At 37.5% G+C, this 12,903-nt stretch overlaps 1 protein-coding gene across 3 annotated transcripts in view; it reads right to left on the reverse strand.

Annotated features, from left to right (window-relative positions):
- The window catches only part of LOC127431080 (guanine nucleotide exchange factor VAV2-like), a 306,871-nt gene that overhangs the window by 71,184 nt on the left and 222,784 nt on the right, over positions 1-12,903 (reverse strand). For all 3 annotated transcript variants that reach the window (XM_051681326.1, XM_051681325.1, XM_051681324.1), the window contains exon 4: positions 8,295-8,363. In XM_051681326.1, coding sequence (XP_051537286.1) covers positions 8,295-8,363 — 69 coding nt within the window. The remainder of the gene's footprint in view (positions 1-8,294; positions 8,364-12,903) is intronic.

A 12,903-nucleotide genomic window follows, 5' to 3' on the forward strand; every position in this document is an offset into this window, starting at 1 on the left:
ACATAATGCTCCAGGGGACGATTCCCCGACGTAGGCGGATGAGTTGAATTGCTGGGTTCATTGTTCGGTCAGGTATTTCTGCAACGATGCTGCTGGTGATGACAATGATGAAGACGATGACAATGGAATGAAGAACCCAAGTGCAATTTATTAAACAAAAGTGATATCTAAATAACCCTAACTGTAAACATGAACTTGAATTGACTAGACTTAAACTTGACATAAACGTGACATGAACTATCTAACAAAGTTACATTCACAATACCTGACAACAAACAATGGAAAACATGAGGGTGTAAATACTTAAATACATGGGAGAACAAACCAATGAACAAACAGAATTCTAAACAAAATAATTAAACATGGAGGGAAAACAGGACATCACATGACTAAGGAGCACATGACATGAAACAGGACTAAACTTTTCAAAATAAGAGACATGAAATACATGAACACACGCATTAAACATTACACCATCTCTGTGTGCCACTCTTGAAATTAGGGTGCTCCAGCCGACTTCCATCCCCTTAAGAATGACCAGTCTGCTGATCATAACACTGGCAAGGACCCAATTTTTTATATATTTATTCCCTATATTAATGACCGCCCCATCGCCTAAAATACAGAGTCTGGGGCAAAATGAAATTTGAGTGCCCAATACGTCACATATAAAACTCTGAACCCTCAACCAAAATTCTTGGATCTCAACACACCACCAAAAAACATGAGTTGTGTCCCCATCTTCTGATTGGCATTGCCAACAGGTGGGTGTGTCTTTAAGACCAAGCCTATACAATCTAGAGGGGGTCCAATAGAATCGATGTAAAATCTTCAATTGCAAAAGGCGTACCCTTGAATCTCTAGATGCAGACTTTAAGTTTTTTAGAATCCTAGCCCACACTCCCTCCTCCAATACCAAGTTTAAATCTTTCTCCCATAATCTGTTGAGAGAAGTTGAAGCTCCGTCCCCCAGACTCTGAATTAGCAGGGAGTAATACACTGATGCTTCATGGCCTTTTTCAAAAGCAGTAATCACCACTCCCAGAGTATCTGCCGCTTTAGGGGGGTGTATGCTACTCCCAAAAATAGTACAAAGCAGGTGGCACAGCTGTAAATACCTAAAGAATTGAGACCTGGGAATCCCAAAATGTTGAACCATATTTTCAAAGGATCTCAACACTTCACTCTCATATAGGACCCCAAGCATATTAACCTCCCTCACAATAGACTCTGTCCAGCAGAAAGGGGTCTTATTAATACATAAATTTGGGCTCAGCCATATGCTCGAAACAACATTTAAATAAATATCCGAATTAAACACTCTGGACACTTTTGTCCATATTGAATTTTGGAATACAATTCATTTTAATAACAATAACCTTCCCAATCATAGATAAATGTAATGAAGCCCACCTGCCCACATCGCTCGAAAACCTTTTTATTAAAGGCTCAAAATTAACTAAATCACACAAATTTGGTGGGAATAAAATACCCAAATAACTAATGCCCTGTTTGGGCCACTGGAAGGCACCCAGCTGAAAAGCTGTTTCCGGGCAATACACTGGTCAGTACCAAAGCTTTGGATTAAGACAAATTAACTCTGTATCCTAAGAACTTAGAAAAGGAATTAATAACTATGTGGAGGCAAGGCACAGATCTAGCAGGGTCGGAGACAAATAATAAAATATCATCTGCGTAAAGCAAAAGCTTATGCGCCACACCTCCCGCCACCACCCCTGTAAAATCATCCTCCTTTCTTATCTTGGCTGCTAATGGTTCCAGGGCAAAACAGAACAATAATGGGGAAAGAGGGCAACCCTGCCGGGTGCCCCTATCCAGAGTAAAATAATCTGAAATTAATCAATTTGTTTGTACTGCCACTTCCTGGTGTCTATAAAGTAACATAATTCATCCAATAAAAGTATTCCTGAACCCGTACATTTACAAAATCTTAAAAAGATAATCCCATTCTACCATATCAAATGCCTTTTCGGCGTCAAGTGAGATGGCAGCGACCGGAGTCTGATCGTTCGCCTAATGTTATCAGAAGAGCTCCAGCCCCGAATAAACCCCACCTAATCAACATGTACAAGAGATGTCATAACTTTACTTAATCGGTTAGCCAAAATTTTAGAAAATATTTTAAGTCTAGCTGGATCAGGGAAAATGGACGGTAACTCTTAGACTCGCTTGGATTTTTGTCCTTTTTAAGAATCAGACTGGTCCGAGCTTGTGTCATGGTTGGCAGAAGCTTTCCATTCTTTAACGATTCTGTATAAACTTCTAGCAAAAGTGGAGCCAGTTCTGTAGCATAAAATCTAAAAAAAATTCAGCAGCAAAGCCGTCTGGCCCCAGAGCCTTGCCTGTAGGCAAGGCCTTAATTACCTCACCAAGCTCCTCCAAGGTTATCTCAGAATCAAGATAATTTTTTGCTTAGTTGTCAGTTCAGGAAGTTCTAATGGATCCACAAAGTTTCTAATATCCTCATCAGTAGACGAAGATGTGGAACTATAGAGATCAAGATAGAATTCTTTAAAAGCATTATTAATATCAATGGCCCAGGTAAATATTTCACCACCAGCAGATTTCACTCTCTGTTTTATATATCTAGCCAGAGGTTTCCCTGCTTTGTCCCCCAACTCAAAGTATGACTGTCTTGCCCTGAATAGCCAAAACTCCACCTTCCTTGACAAAACAGTATTATATCTGTATTTCAATCGGGTCAAATCCCTGAGGCCATTAGATGACACTCGGCACTTCAGCTCTGCCTGGGCACTTTTAATATTCCCTTCCAATTCAACGAATTCTTGTGCTTTGGATTTTTTGGTGAATGAGGCATACTGTATGATCCGGCCCCTAAGAACTGCCTTAAGTGCCTCCCAAGCTATGCCCACAGAGGATACTGAGGACCAGTTGGTCTCCATATAGACATTGATTTCTGCCTTTAGCATTTGTTGGAATTCAGGATTTTGCAAAAAGGAAACATTAAAGTGCCAACTATATGATTTCTTTTTCTCAATATGTGGCAACACCTCTAAACACACCAGGGTGTGATCTGAGACTAAAATGTTTCCAATTGAGCAATCAATGTAAGATGAAATGAGGGACTTGGATATATACATATAGTATAAAAAATATATTATATATATATATATATATATATATATATATATATATATATATATATATATATATATATATATATATATATATATATATTCTAGAGTAAATCTTATGGACTGATGAAAAAATGTATAGTCCCTACCAGATGGGTTCAAAAGTCTCCAAATATCTGTAAGACCAACATTTTTACACATCCTGTGAAGCGTCAATGTTGTTCTAGGGGGCTTGCACACTTTTGCTTCACAATGATCAAGGACTGAGTCCATCAAAAGATTAAAGTCTCCTCCCAATATTATATCATGAGGGGTGCCAGCGGCTTGCAGCATCCCTTCAAGATCTATAAAAAGCCCTGATCATCAACGCTAGGTGCATAAATATTAGCCAAAATTAGACTTTGTCCCTGAATTTCAGCTAAACAATAATGACTCTTCCTAATTTATCTTTACTCTGTTTGAGACATTTGAATTGTAGATGTTTACTTATCAGCGTAATGACTCCCCTGCTCTTACTCGAGCCAGTACTAAAAAAATAAATGCCCACCCAATATCTTTCCAAATTTTTCAGCTTTCTGTGGAGAAAGGCGTGTTTCTTGAAGAAACACTACATCATATTTCTTACGCTTAAGAAGAGAAGTAACCTTCCTTCTTGGTGCAACCATCAAAACTCGAACATCCCCCAGAACCAAACAAACAGAAAAAACCATGTGCAATAACCTCGCGCACGACAATGCCAACTGGCGTCCATCCTTCCAAACTCAAACAGTCCATGCACACCTACGACAGCCCCCGCGACAACCTTGCCATCGGATTGCTCAAGTCCGGTGTTTCTATACAAACTTTGTGAGACAGAATTACACAGCAAAATATAATCTACAAAATACACTCCAGCCAATAGGTGGAACCAGCACAAAAAAATCCCTGCCGATTCCTCAAAGAGTCAAGCGAATATTCAGTGAGCCGGTCCACTCAGCTGCAACATATGCGCAAGCAAATGACTTACTCCAATGACTTTGCAAGAAATACTCCACAATACAAACTCCAGCCAATAGGCGGAATAAGCACAAAGAGCGTGCAGACTCATCCATAAAACTGTCCTGAAGGTGTGTTACTCTACAAATAAACTCCACCCGCTAGACGGAACCAGCATAAAAAACAAAACAAAAATAAAACAAAACAAAAAACATGCAGATTCTTCAAACAGTCAAGCAAATGTTCAGTGAGCCGGTCTACTCGGCTACAACATGAGTACAACAAGACGACATCGCTTGCTGTGGGCATGTTAATGTTTTACGGCCATGCTTAGCATCTGTTCTCAATTTGGTCGGGAATATCAGTGCCAAAGAGAACTTCCATTGATGTAAAAGTTTCTTGCATTCCTTGAATCGATCATGTTTCTCTCTTGTCGAGTTTGCAAAGTCTGTGAACAAGAAAATGCTGTGGTTCTTCCAAGAAAGCCTTCCTTTACTTCTCACCTCGCATAGACACTAGATCTTTATTTGATGATCTCAGAAACTTGGCCAGAATTGATCAGGGCTTGTCTCCCTCCACGGATCGCTGAGAAGGAACCCTGTGAGCTCAATCTATTTCTAGCTTATGGCCTCCTATGTCGAGCAGATTTGGAAAGAGCCCATCCAGGAATTTCACCATATCCTGTCCCTCTACTTCCTACGTTATACCACCAGCTATGGTTTTCCATGTCCTCCAACTTCTCCCAGACATGCTCCAAATCCACCTTGGTTGCTAGCGGATTAGCAGATAATTCCCTCTCCAATGACTCCAGGTAATCGATCCATTTCTCGACATCCCCCACTCTTGTAACCACATCAGTGAACTTCGCGGTGATCGATCAACGCATCACAGCAAGATCCTCCAACGTTGCCGACATGTTTAGCATCTCCCGCTGCATTTCCCGCACCTTCCTGACCAAATCGACTCCCAGGCCTACGGCCTGCTCGGGGGCATCAGCTTGAGCACATAAGTGTCTTTTAATGTCTCCAGAGCCCAAGGATATTGAATTCTTTGATATATTGTCCTCCTAGAACAGTTATGGAACAGAGTGTATCGAGTCTCACCGGTTTATGTCATAAAAAGTATTAAAACTAGCAAAGTGCACAGAGCTCGCCATTCACACGTCCGATCCTCGCATGGCGTCACGTGACCTCCAAATATCTTAATTTAATCAATTTATTTATACAAATGGTCAAAATTTAAAATGTATTACCTTTTACCCTAAGAATTAAATCAACATCAACACATTTTTGTGCTGTATAAATAGGACTTTAATTATTAGGTTTTGAACACAGTTTTGATTTATTTTGGATTTTGTTTAGTCACAACATAATTCCCATAGTTTCATTTATGTTATTCCATGGTTTTGATGACTTTACTATTATTCTAAAATGTGAACAAAAATTATAATAAAGAATGAGTAAGTGTTTCAAAACTTTTGACCGGTAGTGTGTGTATGTATATATATATATATATATATATATATATATATATATATATATATATATATATATATATATATATATATATATTTGGAGACTTTTGAACCCATCTGGTAGGGACTATACATTTTTTTCATCAGTCCATAAGATTTACTCTAGAATATATATATATATATATATATATATATATATATATATATATATATATATATATGTAGGGCTTTACTGGTGGTTTAGATCAGTGTTACTATCAGAAATAATTAATAATTATTTCTGTAGTTATTAATTAATATTTAAATTAATCAATTGAATGTAACTCATTAAAACCTCATATGGGGCTCCAGTATATGTAGTGTGCTACGTTTAGGAGCAAGTTTGGTTATTAGCAATAATTAATAATTATCAAAGATAGTTATTAATTATTAAAATCAATAGAACATTGATGAGAATCAATGTTAGCTTTTTTAAATCCTTTAAATCAACAGTTATCAAAGATAATCGTTAATTGTTAACATCGATGAAACATTAATTAAAATTAATACTAGCTTATTGATCATTCAAATTCAATCATCAAAGGTAATTATCAATTATCAAAAATCAATAGAATATTAATAAGGATTAACATTGACGGGGCACCACCCTGAAATCAGGGACTAATAACCAAATAGTAAAACAGTCTCAATATTAGATTGTTTTCTTAGGAAAATCGACATCCAAAGAATATCGATTTTTGGGAAAAAAAACAATGAATGAAGGTTTGAATCCGAGCACTGACATCCCGTCAGCATGACACAGGTGTATGCAAAACAAACCAAAACACTTCTCTTTGTAATATAAACAAAGTTTATTTATGCAGTAATATCAATTAATAATTAATACAATGCAGTCAATAAACTTCCGACTTACAACTACAAACTAAACAGTGATATGATTAGATATGGAAATCAAAATAATCCTATAACACATAAGGTGTGTGTGTGTGACAGTGTGTGTGTGTGTGTGATTAGTAAGAGAGATAGAGAGAGAGAGAGAGAGAGAGAGAGAGAGAGAGAGAGAGAGAGAGAGAGAGAGAGAGAGAGATGATTAAGTGACAGCCCTAAAGCCGATTTCGCGATAGCGGGAGAGAAAGCAGCTGTGTTCATCACTCAGAGACGTGGTTTTACGAGCGGGGCTCGTAAAAGTCCTGTGTTATTTGACTCTTTAATGGATGAACTCAGTTTCTGTCTCACCCGCGATGGCGAAATCACACAATCCAATTTGGTTGGACCACAATACAGCAATCTCTGCCCAGACGTAAACCTCTTACTTGAATCGCATGAGGACACAGGTAGAATGTGTTTCCCTCCGTCCTTTAACTTTGACCCGGTTCCTTGAGGCTCGGGTGATGACGGGAGGCCGTTTCCTCGCTCTGTCGGCAGGCGGTACGGCTGTTGATTCTTGGCGGGCTGGCGGAGAACTCAGAAATGTCGACTTGATTGAAGATGGAAGAGAAATCTTTAATCTCTTCACTTCTGTAGGCAAACGGATGAAGATGAGAATTGCTCGGCGGTCTCCTTCGGATCCGTTAGAGTGTTTGGTTGAACACAGAGTAATCTCAACTCATCCAGCTAGATGGAGATTGTATGGCTACAGTTTCAAGTTGGACATTACTTCCTTGTGCCACGAGGTTGCACCTGAGAGCAGCAAAAACTAAGTCTATATTCGGTGAACAAAGTCGCTGGAAGTAATTCTGGAAGCATTTCAGAGGTATTTCAACTCCTGATGATGTCATGTTTGAGGGACGTTCTGTTGTGTGCCTCATCCAATAGGAGTTGAGAGTTCGATCCTTTAGTGAGCAAGGCTTCATGGATTTGTAGTCTGTTTTGGACTCCCTTTGTTTGATTTTGGCGTGATTTTTATCAGTAAAATTTACAACTTGGAAGGTGGGGGCTTAAGTTAGGTTTTACGACTGTATTAGGCCTGCCTTTGTCTTCTATCTGAATACATGAGGCCCAACATATATATATATATATATATATATCTTATGTTCTATACTACTAATAAAATGTTTACGGTAAATTCTTTTACTATAAATGATTGCAGGTGTTTTGCTTAAGGGTATTTAGCACTGATGAAGGGGTGATCCCAAAAACATTTTGCTGCTTCACTTGGCACTTTTTGCACATCTTTTGCTCTGTTAGGGTCTCTGTAGAAATAAATTAATGTGATTTTTTTCCTATCTTGAGTGCGGACTCATCATTTTTTCCCATCTCTTAGCCCAGAAAAATACTTTACACAAGCTGCACAAGAAGACGCTTGCACTTGACAAACGCAACGCTCTGATTGAACATTCTTAACATGGATTCTTGTGTTCCTGTGGCCATAACAAACCTCAGTACTCAAGGGGGTGATAGAGTGCCCTTTAAATGTTTGTACCATTAAACCTTGGCATTAACTTACTTGTTCAGCAATATTCTCTTCAAACTGTTGTTTCACCATTACAATAGTTGAAAGTAAAAACTCACCGTAAGCGGACAGTTCACAGTAATGTCTGCTATAGCTCCCCCGTGGTAATGTTGAGCTTGCAATGCATAGTTGCGTTGTGTCATGAACTGCGGTCTGAGACAGTTCAGAACACAACAATGCACAAAATCAAGCTTGAGTAGCTAGAAGCTTTTGTATTCACATACCTGCATAGAGTATGTTTCGGGCCTTATTCTATTTCTACAGTTTAAATACTTACTCTGCCAACTCCTCCAAGCTCCGGTACACATCATCTTCATTCAGTGCTGTGTCCTCTGATGGAAAGGGCCTGGGGAGAGAGAGGAGAAAGTGTTAGCTATCGCACAGTCCTCATACACACCAAGAAAGAAGAATATCTATCAGTCATGTAGCGAGATTCACTCTTCAACATCCATAATTCAACAGGTGGGTTTATTCATGAGCCGTCCACCTCCTTCATGATTGACACTTGTAACAATGTGACAGATGTTTCAAAGGCACTTATCTGATTTTCTACAGAATACTGCAGACACAGTGAAAAGGTTGTGGCAAGACTGAATGACACAGGCTCTTGCAGTTTGACAGGAACACCAAAACACATACACTTCAGCCCTTTCCTCAATAACTGCATGTTAAACTCTCATTTCCTCAGAGAGCGGACCCAATAGGGCTTTAAATCCAGGGCTCACGAAAAATTCACTGGCCAATTAGAAAGCAGCAAATGGAGGACTGATCAATTATTCGATTGGAGGCTTTTCCTCCAGAGATCTCATCAAACCTCACACATTATGTGGGGCAAAAGGTGCTGGGCAGCATGCAAAAAACATGAGTCTCAGAAAATAAAATGATTTATAGGCAAGGCTTGTCACTTTCACTTTAGTGTGTGTAGGGTACTCAAAGTCACAACATTTAATAGAACTGATTCATGTGTTTGAATAATGCAGTTTTTCAACCAAACACAAAACACTGCTCATGTGTGTTGCCTTCATTTTATGGAGCTCTTAACACTGTAATTGAAAAGAGCCTATTCTTAACGTGGGTACTTCTGCTGTTGTATGAAATTAAATTAAATTAGCTTTATATGCACTTAATTTTCCACATTTTTCAGCTAAGAAATGCAGCAATTCACAGGCTTTTTTGATGGCCTACCTCCAGAAAACAAGGTTTTCTGCTTTAAAAAAAAAAAAAAAAAAAAAAAAAAAAAAAAATTATGTATATATATCAAGCATCACCATTATTATAACTGCTCATACTTATCTCCTAAACCTAAGAATTATTCTTCAGAGCACAACTCTTCTCACTAGAAATGAATGATGCCTCAAGTCATGCTGCTCATTGAGGTGTGCTTTTACTATTATAAGGGGCCGTTTACACCAAATGTGTTTTTGTATGCTGTTTTTCCATTGTTTGTCTATGTAAACATGTGCTAGACTGACGTTGACCGCTGTGTCACATCTTGCTGCTTTTTCAGCATCTTATCTAGGAGCACAACATTTTTGAGACACTCTGTCAAGTTTAAAAGAATGGTCACACTTTATATAAGTTGTCTTTAACTACTATGTACTAACATTAAAATACATACAATTCAATGTATTTCTTGTGAAACTACATGTTGTTCTGCAAAATTCTCTAAAGATTCACACTTGCTGCTACTGAGGCTGAGGTGTGGGCAGGTTTAGGAGTAGGGTTAGGGTTAGGGTAAGGATTGGGTTAGGGTTAGATTTATGGTTAGGAGTAAGGTTAACAGTGTAAATACAGATAAATGCAGGTACTTGTGTATGTACAATGCAACAACATATATGTACACAAGTACATTGTATTAAATGCTTAAGTACATAGTAGTTAAATACTAGGCATATAATGATACATAAATTTCAAGATACAATGCAGGAGCCTCACGATACAATACAATAGTACGATAATGCATCTCTTCACATTGTCGAAAACTGACTTTCATATGAACCCGTTTCAAAAGCGTAACTGCCCGAGAGAGACCCAGCGTGTGCCGGGTAGAGACTGAGTTGGACCTGAGCATTCAATAAGCTACTGCCAGGTATACTTGTAGAGACTGAAGGGCAGCCAGAGAAAATAATATTTTTGAGAAATTAAACTTCAGCAAGTTAAACTTCAGCATTCAATATGTTTTATATCTGTATGTATAGTGTCTAATAATGAATTGGCAACGTACACTTACATTTCTCTTGCCAATAAAGTCTGATATAAATCAAATCATTTGATCTTATTATTAAAAAAAAATCCAATTGGAAAACAGCAGATGATTTTGCCAAATTGTAATTACAACATGTCCACTAATTTTATGGCATGTATACATTTAATTGTATAAAAGATTAATACCTCTAAAAATGTGTCTAATTAACTCTATCTGCAAAAAAAATAAATAAAAAAAATAAATAAAAATAAATGTTCATATTTAAATAATCAAAATAAATGATGACTAACCAATTATTTGCAAGTTCTTTGAAACAAAGTATAAAGTAAATATATTTATGATTATTTTAAAATGTTTTTTGTAAAGTATCATGTATCATAATGTAACTGTGGTTAATCACGATTAATCACAGAAAAATGTGTGATTAATTAGTTGAAATTTTTTAAGCGATTCACAGCCCCAATCCCTAGTAAAGACAACTAATATGAAGTAGGGATGCACCAGTACCTTTTTTTCTCAAATGTAAAAGTTAAACAACCAGTTATTGAAAACCCTATATTACTAACCACTATCCTGAATATTGTATTGGTGGTTGTATTGGTTGTAACTTGGGATGAAAATATCATAGAGTCTTCGGGATGGGCTCTTTTAACTTGGGCCAGTAAGTAACCATCTAACCACCACCCTGAACACACTAGCAAATGCATAGCAATGTGCTAAAATCTACTCACAATACCCTTGCATTATGGCGGTGACTTTTTGCAATGGCAAACACCACTCACATTTTCTTCAGAAAATGTACAATCTAGTTAATCCTCATACTGACAGAGAGCCATCTCTTCAATCATAACTACTCAATTTCTGTCTCTACGGAGCTGTCGAACAACAGTGATGGAAGGAGAAAAGGAGAGAGAGGGAAAGAGATAGAGAGCTATAGGTTATGAAAGGCTCTGACCTTGAGTCATTTTACTACATGACTTTACCACATGATCTAAGCAAACTGTCACTCTTTTTTTTTTTTCTAGGTCAGAGAGAGAGAGTACTCCCTTCTTAATCAATGATTACATTGGACATCCACACCCACACAATAACAGCCTAACTAACACACATACACCCTGACAAGTTGACCAGTCTGTCACCTCACACCTTCACGCAACAACACAACACTCAAGGAGCCAGCCTGCTATTGCTTCTGATGGACAGACGAGAGAGAGAGAGAGAGAGAGAGAGAGAGAGAGAGAGAGAGAGAGAGAGAGAATCTCTCTGACAGCTAACAGAGTGCCACACCATTAGCTATAACATTAAAGCTGCTGCCACTCAATCCCTGTAGACAGGCACAGACCTTATGGCTGTATATACGTCAAATCAACGTACATACACATCAAATATAAAAATAGACACTGATAGAATGGTATGTTTTACTGCGGGGGCTGCTTTCAAGTGTGTGCCCAGAGGACCACCTAAGGATCCTCATAAAGAGTCTCTCTTGCAATCAGAGGTAAAAAGATTTCAGAAACCTCAGCATGACAACCTTAACTGTACCATTGCGTTCAATGGTGATGGTCGCATCATTCATTTTCTCGTTACGGTGCATCAGATTCATCGTAGCTGGAAAAACAACCTCCAAATGGATGCAATATGTCTTTGGGGTTGAACGAATAAATGTTCCCATCGCCATGGTGTCTGCCACTCAGATCTGAAACACGCAGATGTATTACTAGAAAAACAAGGCTGTGTGATGAGTGAATATTAGCATCTTTAATGCATAACACATGGATGTTGTATTGCATGACGGCATAATTGCTGATAGCAAAATAATTAGCCTCCTTACAAGGCTTCATCAAGTAAATCACTAATTAAACATCACGGTTCAAAAAGACTTCCACCTCATCTGCTGCAGAAGCTTTTCTAATAATGGCAGGTTAAACCGGCTCACAAATGTCATGCTAATTAATCAAGTGAATTAAACACAAAAAATGTCCTGTCTGTTTTCGATTTCAACGAAAAAGTAAACTTGCAGGTTCCGCAGTTACCGAATCTCAGTGGGTTTTTCCAGCATTTGTGAGTGTTCTGAGACTTTAACAGAATCCATATAGTTTGAGTAAAATATCCCTCTATTTATGCACATACATTTACAGACAAGTGTATCTAGTTTGAATAATTCTGTTAGGATCCAAAAAAAAAATAAAAAATTATTTATATATATATATATATATATATATATATATATATATATATATATATATATATATATATATATATATATTTACATTTACCCTTTAACACACTTTTCTAGATCTGCTGTAACAGAGTGGGATACTTATCTGAGTCTAATCCTCATACTGTATATACTAGCTATTATAAATCAATATATGCTTAGAGACTGATCAGAGACTGAACAAAATTCCACTTTTTAATGTCTTTTTACTGTGTATTACTTCTTTCCTAGAGGAAAACCAACATAGTCTTATGACAACTCGAATAATAATTTGAATAAGATGATCATGAAAATCATAAGACTTGGCTCCTACTAGGGCTGAACGATTCATTGAAGAAGAAAAAAAAAATCTAAGCAAAGGCTGCGATTAAATTAAATAAATAGTTTGGGTTTGGGTAAGCAGTAAGACTTTGTGGTTAGGTTTAGGTTTGGGGATAAACTTAGGAAAAAATTTTATAACAT

Source organism: Myxocyprinus asiaticus, chromosome 40 (assembly GCF_019703515.2).
Source record: "Myxocyprinus asiaticus isolate MX2 ecotype Aquarium Trade chromosome 40, UBuf_Myxa_2, whole genome shotgun sequence".
Taxonomy (NCBI): domain Eukaryota; kingdom Metazoa; phylum Chordata; class Actinopteri; order Cypriniformes; family Catostomidae; genus Myxocyprinus; species Myxocyprinus asiaticus.